The sequence below is a fragment of the Gigantopelta aegis genome, chromosome 13, assembly GCF_016097555.1.
Source record: "Gigantopelta aegis isolate Gae_Host chromosome 13, Gae_host_genome, whole genome shotgun sequence".
Classification (NCBI taxonomy): domain Eukaryota; kingdom Metazoa; phylum Mollusca; class Gastropoda; order Neomphalida; family Peltospiridae; genus Gigantopelta; species Gigantopelta aegis.
Genome location: NC_054711.1, coordinates 8,985,899 through 8,996,750, shown reverse-complemented (window position 1 = coordinate 8,996,750; position 10,852 = coordinate 8,985,899). Strand labels below are relative to the sequence as shown.

Genomic DNA, 10,852 nt, shown 5'->3' with positions numbered 1-10,852 from the left:
GTTTTACATAATATTTAATAGTATTTGACAGTATTTAATATATTTAACAGTATTTAACATAATATTCAACAGTATTTAACATAATAATTTAAAATACCTTTTTCTATCTGTTGTCATATTCATACATTACTGTAATCCTGTGGTTTTGATTGCTCATTATTTATCTGTGCATGAAATATATGTGAATATTCAATCAGCTTATTTTATAACCCCAATAATGAATGTTTTAAGACATAATGTTTTATCATATTTAAACATTTGTGTATTACTGTGGTTCCAATTGTTTTGTCATTTATTTATGAATGGAATGCTTTTAAATATGCAATCAGCATTTTTATAAATCATCATCTTCACTTCCTCCCCTCCCCCACCAAAGGCCATAAATCCCCCAAACTGCATGTTTAATGTATGGTATTCATTTTGTTAATCCATATACAATGATACATGTATATATATTCCTTTATTCTCTCTTCACACTTATCTACTAAACTTGCTAAACTTGTCACGTAAATCATTTAAATACAAAATCAGCATTTTTAGTACATTAGCTTTAGGGAGTATTCCAGCTTTCTCGTAATCTAGTAATTTCCCATTTTCCTTCTACAAATGTACACATAAAACCCTCAATAATATTTACTATTAACAGTAGCATTTGTTTAACATATTCAGGATTTGTTTTTAATATTTACATTTTCCCATAATTTTATACTTTCCCATCAGCATTATGTATTTTTATAATACAAATATTTTTAATAACAGTGAATGGATTTTATTAACATATGAACATTTAAAATAATAAATGTTTTTTAAGTATGTACATACCGTGTATTCATGTATGAAGTGGTTTTCATGTTTATTGGCTGCATTGTTTATCTATAAAAATTTTAACAAAGATATTTTTAATACCATATAGTAATTTCCAATTTTTAATCAGCATTATGATATAATAGTAATTGATTTTTATATTAAATTTTTTTAATCAGCATTATGATATAAGAATGAATGTATTTTTACATCGAACCTCAATCTTTACAAAACGTAAATGTTTTCATTTCAGCATTATATGAACTTTTCTCTCTCTTTTTTTATTTCTTTTAACATGAAATGTATTTTTAAATAGATTAATGTCAGTACATAAATATTTTTACGACACTATTGTTCAATAACTTTACTGTTATTTTATGTTATTTCTTTCTACTGTTAACCCAGACTATTCTTGGTTTCCTTTTTTTAAAGTTATAATTATTTTTACCAGTATTTATGATGGGTTTTTTTAACACCCACTTCATAACGCAGATATATTTGTATATTTAGGAGGAAGAGCATTCACAATTTCTTATTAGTCTGATTTTATGCATAAATTTATGCGTAAATCAGTGTTGGTAAGATAAAATGTTACAATTGCTCACCCTCCTTAATTCAAAGCTAATGCAGATTGTATACCATTCATTTTGATTTTCTTCTCTTGATGATGTCTGAATTTTGTTGACGAAGCATTAAAATAATTTCTTTCTTTTTTTATGTGTAATAGGGCGATTTCCCATTCACAGTTCATACAAGTCTTTGAATTTTGGTCTTTTTAATCTCAGTGTAAGGTCATAGGTCATGTTGCACACTTGAGGCTAGTGTTGGGAATCAGTTCGAATTTCATCACTGATCGTTGGTTGCAATCGGTTGGCGCCAACCAGTCAACTTTTGGTTACACAATCGGTTAGAATTACAAGAGTTGGAGGATGTACACTACCAAATCAAATCCCACAGACGACAATAGTAACATATGTGGCTAAAACTGCTACCTGCAATATATCAATCAACATAAATGCCATGGATATAAATACTACCACCCTTCACCCTTAAAGTGAATCAGAAAGCATTGGGGGTCAAGCTACTCATTTCTGAGATAATGGGTAGCGTCTATGACTACCCTAGTTCCACACAAAATTAAAGTACTTTTTTTTTACAGGTACCCCATACATGTTTCAAGTACAAGGCTACTTGACACAGTGGTACCAGATGAAATAAAATTACATACATTTTTTGCCCAGATGAAACTGGTTTCTTTTACAACCAACACACTCATATTTATTACCAATCACAGGACTTCACTTCTCTATTAAAAGTTTGGTGCACCTCGAACTTTGACCCAGCCAGAAGTTATTTGGTTTAGTACTACCTGAAGTTACAAGGGCCATATACTTACTGTTATGTTCAACAGGATATATATTATAGACACTACAAATATCTACCTGTAAATAACTATTTAATATCTTAGTTTCGTATGTAAACACATGAAAATAAACACCAACTCGAAAATATTTATATCAATTCTAGCATCTAAACTGGAGAGATTTAACATATTCCCACACAATTGATTATGAATTGGTAGAGCCAAACTGATCTATTTTGTTAATTATTATTATAATCGCTTATTGGAACACCGATTCTAGTTTACTATATTTATTACGACACTGTTTCCCCAAACAAACATCCAATGCAATGTCCCCCATTGGGCTATTTCTCGTTCCAGCCTGTCCTGCCTCTGGAAAAGTGCATATAAATTATTTCTTGCTACCAATGGAAAAATGTAGCAGTGTTCCTCTGAAGACGATGTCAGAAATATCAAATGTTTAACATCCAAAAGTCGATGATTAATAAACGTTAAAAAAGAAACAAACTTTTAACTGTTTAGAACCTAGTTGAGATTAAACTCTGACCAGCAAATGAACTGTTTATGAGACGTCTGCCCTAATGAAACTACTAGTATGCACACAACGAGTATTTAACACCAGTATTAATGTTGTACTTAGAATAAGATCTTCCAGTTTGTTCATGGTCTATAAATGTCTTGTTTTATCATTCATTGTTTGTTGTGTTTACCAACTAGAACGGATTCTAAATGTGCTCATACTTAGGAATATTTCATGAGTCTCTTGACAAAAAGGTGCGGGACATAGCCCAGTGGTAAAGCGTTCGCTTGATGCGCGGACGGTCTAGGATCGATCCCTGTCAGTGGACCCATTGGGCTATTTGTCCTTCCAGCCAGTGTTCCACAACTGGTGTAACAAAGGCCGTGGTATGTACTATCCTGTCTGTGGTATGGTGCGTATAAAAGATCCCTTGCTGCTAATCAAAAAGAGTAGCCCATGAAGTGGCAACAGCGGGTTTCCTCTCTATATATCTGTGTAGTCCTAAGCCATATGTCTTACACCATATAAATGTAAATAAAATGTGTTGAGTCCATTGTTAAATAAAACATTTCCTTCCTTCCTTCCAATGCAATGTCACTAGAGATCTTTGCTTGTAAAATAGGGCTATACCTAGCCTAAATTAAGTGTGACTGGTGTATCAAAGGATGTGGTATGTGCTGTCCTGCCTCTGGAAAAGTGCATATAAATTATTTTGCTACCAATGGAAAAAAATTAGCAGTTTTCTTCTGAAGACGATGTCAGAAATATCAAATGTTTAACATCCAAAAGTCGATGATCAATAAACGTTAAAAAAGAAACAAACTTTTAACTGTTTAGAACCTAGTTGAGATTAAACTCTGACCAGCAAATGAACTGTTTATGAGACGTCTGCCCTAATGAAACTACTAGTATGCACACGAGTATTTAACACCAGTATTAATGTTGTACTTAGAATAAGATCTTCCAGTTTGTTCATGGTCTATAAATGTCTTGTTTTATCATTCATTGTTTGTTGTGTTTACCAACTAGAACGGATTCTAAATGTGCTCATACTTAGGAATATTTCATGAGTCTCTTGACATAAATTGAAGACTTTTGGTTCTATACCAGTACTGATGGAAAGAGAAGCTTAGGGAACACATAATTAGGAACAGACAATATTAAGGTACCACACCACTATTTGTCATGTCAGTGGCTTTGGAAGGTGCCAAAAATGGGGGGGGGGGGCACACTTTTATATTTACACACTTATACACTATTATAAAGCAGATATAAAGCAAAATGTCTGAAACGTGGAGGGTGGGCACATGCCCCCTCCACCCCCCCCCCCCCCCCCCCCCCCCCCCCCCCCCCCCCCCCACTGCTTTCTACACCAGTGTGTCATTACTTGCTGTAGCAGCTTAATGTAGTTTGGTTTAGGAAATGTTGATTTTTTGTTACACATTTCTTGTCAGTTGAGAGCACTCCCTAAAATGAGTAATCACATGACCCTCTCGACAGTGTTGTAATTTTTACACAATATATTCTGGCGTAGAAATTGTATTGAACTGCATGGAGTAATTAATGGTGGTGTGTATCCTTAACTTCCACACAAATCCTTATCCATAGTGTCAGGAAGCTAACCATGTTACTGTTATTTAGCCCCATATTTGAGATATTCAATCCCACATTATATTATTAGTTCCCTACCGGTCCAACCAGAGTAGACTACAGGTTTCATCTCCACCCTAAATAAAATGTGTTGAATGTGTTGTTACATAAAACATTTCCATCATCTCCATCCTGGCTTCTGTCTGTCCATATGTCCGTCCATCTGTCTCACATATAGTTTTCAGTTTTTCACAATGGCTTGAGATAGTATTGTGTATTGCTTTATCATGTACTGTTACAGATTATTAAGTTGGACCTTGCGATTTACCCATTTTTGACAGAGTTATGGCCCTTGAACTTAGGAGACATGGAAATGTGTTTTCAAGACTTTTGTTTTTAATAATGTCTCGAAATATTGAGCTGAAAGTTTGTTTAAAGTTTTATCATGTTCTGTTACAGATGAAGTTCGACTTCCATGGCAATGTACCCATTTTATTCACAATTATGGCCCCTGAACACTTGGGGGTTTTTTTGGGGTTTTTTTTTTGCAATGCCAGAAGATACCGAGCAGAATTTAGTTTTAGACTATCATGTACTGTTACAGATCAAGTTTAACTTTCATGGCGATTTACCCATTTTTCATAGAGTTATGGCCCTTGAATTTAGGTGATGGGCCTATAAACATTTGTTGTGCCCAGTAGGGGACAACGATCTGAACAGATCAGGCCCTTTTAAGGGTTCCTATGGGCAACCTAGGGAGACAACTCAATGCCATCTAGGTCCACTTAACGAGCTACTCTCAGTATAGATTGAGAACCAGTGCTAAGAATGTGGTGTGTTTGGGAACAATGGTATTGTATTCAGTGTTTGGGAACAATGGTATTGTATTCACTGTGTTTGTGTGTTTTTGTTTCTTTTTTTGTTTCAATAGATACCAGTATGCTATAAAACAAATATTTACTCTGAACCAAACAGGGGTTGGGAATTGGCCCAGTGGGGAAGCACTCGCCTAATGCTTGGTTGATCTAAGATCCTTGTCAGTTGGCCCATTGGGCTATTTCTCATCCCAGCCAGTGCACGACTTGTATATCAAAGATCGTGGTGTGTGCTATCCTGTCTGTGTGAAAGTGCATATAAAAGATCCCTTGCTGCATAAAGACAATGTAGCGGGTTTCCTCTGATGACTGTGTCAGATATTTGACATCCAATAGCCGATGATTAATTAATCAATGAGCTCTAGCGGTGTTGTTTAACAAAACAAACTGCAACTGAAGCGAACATTAAACCACACATTAGGATATTTCATGTAGGTTGAAGGGCATACGGTTTTGTGGTATAGTGGCTATATCTCCGGATTTATGGCTGGTAGGTACTGAGTTCGCACCCTAGTACCAGCTCTCATTCAGAATGAGTTTTAACAGCTCAGTGGGTGGACACAATACAGAAATAATTTCTGTGTTATATACAATATACAGTGAAACTCCTCTAAACCGGACACCCTCAATACCAAGTAGAAAGTCTGGTTTTAAGAGGTATCTGGTTTACAGAGGTTCTCTTCTGTACAGATATTTAAAAAGGGACCATGAAAAATGTCCGGTTTTGAGGGAATTCCGGTTTACAGAGGGTCTGGTTTTGAGAGGTTACACTGTATATGTATATGTATACTGTGTATATATATATATATATATATATATATATATAAAAACAAAAAAACATTGATAATATAGATAAACATTTTAATAATATATTCCTGTCAATGTTGTAATACATGGCACTAAAATTTGAAGAATGTTTCACTTTAATGCTCTTCCATGAAACATTTTATTTTATCAAAAAAGTATATAATTGAATTTTCTTTAAAATATTTAATTATATATATATATATAAACTATATTAAAATGATATCAAATTGTTTATGGCAGTGAAATAAGGTATTCTGTTCATAGAAGGAGAATAAGTTCAACAACCAGCAGTTGTCTCCCTTAGTTTCAGAAAAGAATGACAATTTAAAGTGATACCTTGTCATAGTAGGTAGGGTTTTCACATAACTTTTTTAAAACTGGTTTGAAAGGTGTGTGAATTTAGCAATCTGTTTTATTTTGGGAAGAGTGGTATCTGGCCCCGTGTTTATAAACCTTAAAGCCTAGACTTTAATAAAGTTCAGACTTTAACGTCATGGTAATGCCATTCAAATAGCATTACATTAAAGTCTGGACTTTATTGAAGTATAAGCACGGGCCCTGTCACAGTCCGACTATTGCTTATCTGAGTTGCTTATGTCGTAGGATCAAAGCCCATTGGCAGACTCATTGGGGGGTTTTCCCATTCTAACCAATGCTTCATGACAGGTATATTCTAGATTGTGGTATGTTCTGTCCTGTCTGTGGAATAGTGCATATAAAAGATCCCTTGCTACTAATGGAAAATGTAGTTGGTTTCCTCTCTTGTCAGAATTACCAAATGTTTGACATCCAATAGCTGATGATTAATTAATCAATGTGCTCTAGTGGTGTCGTTAAACAAAACAAACTTTTTAACTTTCTTTTCTTTTCTTTCTACTGGCCTTTGACATCTGTTTGACATTCACAACTTTGTATTGTGAATCCCTCAGCACTATGTGCTACGTGTCGCTGTAAGTTGCTAGATATGTGACATGTTAGTTGTAATAGAATAATGCTAGCAGTTTTCTACGTGTACGCTGGGAAGTTTGACGAGATGCACTCTCTTCAGAGGCTGGTATTCACTGTAACCTTTGTCGGAGCCAAGGCTGAAAATAAAACATGGGGAAAAAAGTTGATTAATTTAGTAAAGGTAAAGTAAAGATATGTACTGGTCACACACCTTCCTCCCACCTCACTTCGGCTAAAATACAGACATTGTGTGGTCTGGACCGGGGGGGGGGGGGGGGGGGGGGGGTTATAGGGGGGCAGGTATATATGAATCTATAGTCCGTCCCATGGGGATTACATTTTTTTTTCATACTATGTAATTTACTACAAGTTATTTATTTCCGAGCCGATTGATTTGTAAATTGCACACACCAATTGTATTTCTTTGTTATTTCCAAAACAATTTTACTTTTCTTCTTACATCAAAGCAAACAGAAATTATTTATCAAAAACATTTTAATAGAATGATGGGACGGACTACAGCTGACCCTTTTTTCGACATTTTCCCTGTACAACAATATGAATAGCCTAAAATTGCACAGAAATAAATGGTTTTAGCCTCAGAGGGAGGTGGGGGGCATTCAAGCCCCCTAGCCTACATACCTGATAATAATACTCCACTTTAGTTTGTAAACAGACCACCACAAGCATCAGGAGTTGACAACAATTATATATATACACACACACGTTAATTTGCTTCTTAGTTGATATGACTAGGCCAATTCATAATCTTTCATTTAAGCAGACAGTACCTACCCCCCTCTCCCCTCTGTCTCTGCCCACTTACTAAAACAGAGCTGGGATATATCAATAGCACTGTCAGTATGTGGTCCTTATTAACCATATATCTGATGCCAAATACATATAACCATAGTTAGAATGTGTTAGGTGCATCATTAAATAAATTTGTCAACAGAAATTTCAAAATTGACAGTTTTTAACACTGAATGCACTCTACCTCTGTTCTCACATATCTGCTAAACTACGTGCTGGGGAGTCATTAAACAAATATTCCTTCTTCTCTTAACTACTTACATATGAATGAACGCTCGATGAATCTCCCGTCTAAACAATGTGCTGGGGTGTCATTAAACAAATATTCCATCTTCTTTAACTATTTACTTACGAATGAATGCTTGACGAATCTCCTGTTGCTGATAAAAGACCGAGACCCTGGTCGTCATCGAATGCGTCCGAGAATGACGCTGAATCACTGATTGCGTCTGGCTCCATGAGAATCTGTCGTAGACTTGTCACTGTATTTCCCTCCTCAATAGCAGAGAGCACCGGCGCCCGCGACACTGACTTTCCGAACTGCTTGTCAGTAATAACCTGGCCACTCCTCCTCGAGTTGTTGGCTTGAATGGAATTCGACTCGTCATCTGGCACAAAGTCAACAACAAATCTGAAAATAATAATTGTATTAATATGAAAACCATAAATTACATTTATAAATTAAGTACTGGGAAAACACTCCCAACAGACCTGACATTAAATACAGGTTCATTGACGACATCTGGGCTTGGTCCACTGCCTCAGAACCAGATATTCTAGAGTTTGTTAATACATTTAATGAACAACACCCCAAAATTAAGTTTACACTTGATTTGAGTAAAAAATCAGTGACATTTCTAGATGTGAAAGTGATTGCTGATAGCAAAGTCCTGCACACTGACTTACATTGTAATGAAACTGCTTCTCACAAATACCTCCCCCCCCCCCCCCCACCAGCTGTCACCCACGACATGTGTTTAACTCTATTGCTTACAGTGGTGCTAACAGAATTCGCGGTATATGCAGGAAACCTGAATGTGAAAGACAACACCTTCTAGAGTTCACTGTATACTTGTTAAATTGTGGATATAAAAAGAAAACAGTTGTGGCTATGTTCAAAAAAGCACAGAACCGCCATAGAGCTGAATTATTAAAGTACACAGACAAATCCCAGTCGACCATAAATATTGTACCTTGGGTAACTGCCTATGATCCCAGGCAACCAAACCTCCGTCAATTTTTCAAAGACATAAACAGTCTTCATACTAGTGAAAGAATGGCTAAAACTTTAGTGGCCACACCATCACCATTGCTGAACGTAAAAATGCCACCTTAGCTAACATTTTAAAATGTAACCAACTGCGTCGGATAAAAAATATACCCCAGGCTTGGGGTTGCAGTCCTTGTGGGCGTTCTAAGTGTAAAACTTGTGCTGCTATGCTCACCACAGACTCGATCACCAGTAAAACTAATAAAACTTTTAAAATAAAAAACACCCTCAACTGTGCTTCATCGTATGTCATATACTGCCTTACTTGCAAACTTTGCCAAATACAATATGTTGGACAGACTATTCAAACATTTAGTAAACGACTTTCTGGTCACAGGCATAACATCAAATATAATGAAAAAGATAAAGCTCCCCATGTGGCCCCTTACTTCAATTTACAACACCATGATTACAGTTGTGTTCTTTTACAGCAAGTTAACAGAGACCAAGCTAAGTTAGACCTTGCAGAATCCATTTGGATACATAAACTGAATACTGTTCACCCCAATGGCCTCAATGAGTGCAACCCTACTGGCTTTAACAACTAAGACTTTTTATACTCCTTTGTTCTTTAATTTTATTGTTATGCTATTGGTCAGTTCCTGTTTGTATTTTGTTTTTGACTTCCAAGCCGACATTCTCTATTTTATACCTTACTGGTCATATGCCCAGCACTTTGTTGGTTTATTCTCCTGAGAATGTTGGTTTTTACACTAACGAAACATCGAGTATTTTAAATATTTTTTATGCAATTTAAAATTTTAAGGTGGTTTCAGTGGAAATATATATTTTTATATATACTTTTTTAAATATTTATAAATTATGAAAAGAGTACACACATAACAGTTTAGGAAAGAGTTCGACCCATACCCTTCTATATCAAAGGCTCTAAAGACTAACCTTAACCCTATATCTAAAGCTACCCTAACCATTGAAAGGGGGGTACGGGTCAAACTCATGCCACAGTTTATCTGAACCTGTAAGGGTGAATATAGTAATTTAAAAAAGAAGAAGTTAAATTTGTTTTTCTTTAAAAAAAACCCTGTCCCATATTAGCTAAACACATTTCAGTATGTCTTGAAATTTGTTATATACCTAAGGATAAATTTAACATGGGATAAAATAAAACAAAATTAATGGATTTCTGGTGTACTTAAAGTTCGTGAGTACAGCGCACACACTCAACGCATCTTGCCCTGTTGGATTAATTTCATTTCATAAATACTTATATTCATGATTATATCCAGGTTACACCTTCCATTTGAGTCAACAAACTCGCTCTGGGTCTGATGGCTTAACGACTACACACTAAAACACTCACCTTGACGAACTTGGCGACTGATGATCTGATATTTTCTGAGAACCATTCTTCGACCCGTAGTTCATGTTATTAACTTGCACGTTAAGCTTTTTATTGAGGTGTTTATTAAGCTCCGCCTCCCTGTCAGAGTGATCCGTGTGTGCACGTGCTCTGCCCTCATGAAGCAAAATAGCATCGTCGCGCAGAATGCTGTTTCCCATGTTTATCTCGGCAACGTCTATGGATGCCCGTCGGCGTCGTTCCGATGGCGACAGAACGTTTGGTACCTGCAGGTACATCCCCTTCCCATTAGCTAACGAGTAGGATCGTTTGTCGAGAGGTCCATGACCGACGTAAGATTGTAGAGTGTCACGTGACCCTAAACTCTTCCTGGAATTAAATATAACATGGTACCTGTTAGTGAGTACCACACTGGGTTTATGTATTAAAAAATATATATTTATCATCCATTAAAGGCTTTTGTAGAAGATATATCGCTGGCACTATAATTTTCATCACTGTGTATGTTTCAGCACTAAACCTATCATTAGTGATGTCATGC

At 35.9% G+C, this 10,852-nt stretch overlaps 1 protein-coding gene across 3 annotated transcripts in view; it reads right to left on the bottom strand.

The window, feature by feature from the left end:
* Positions 1–6,002: 6,002 nt before the first annotated feature.
* LOC121387629 (bestrophin-4-like) overlaps positions 6,003–10,852 on the bottom strand; it is a 50,087-nt gene continuing 45,237 nt past the window's right edge. For all 3 annotated transcript variants that reach the window (XM_041518799.1, XM_041518800.1, XM_041518798.1), the window contains 3 exons: positions 10,312–10,680; positions 8,073–8,351; positions 6,003–7,044 (listed from right to left, as the gene is read on the bottom strand). In XM_041518799.1, the coding sequence (XP_041374733.1) occupies positions 6,954–7,044; positions 8,073–8,351; positions 10,312–10,680 (739 nt within the window). In that variant the 3' untranslated portion in view covers positions 6,003–6,953. The remainder of the gene's footprint in view (positions 7,045–8,072; positions 8,352–10,311; positions 10,681–10,852) is intronic.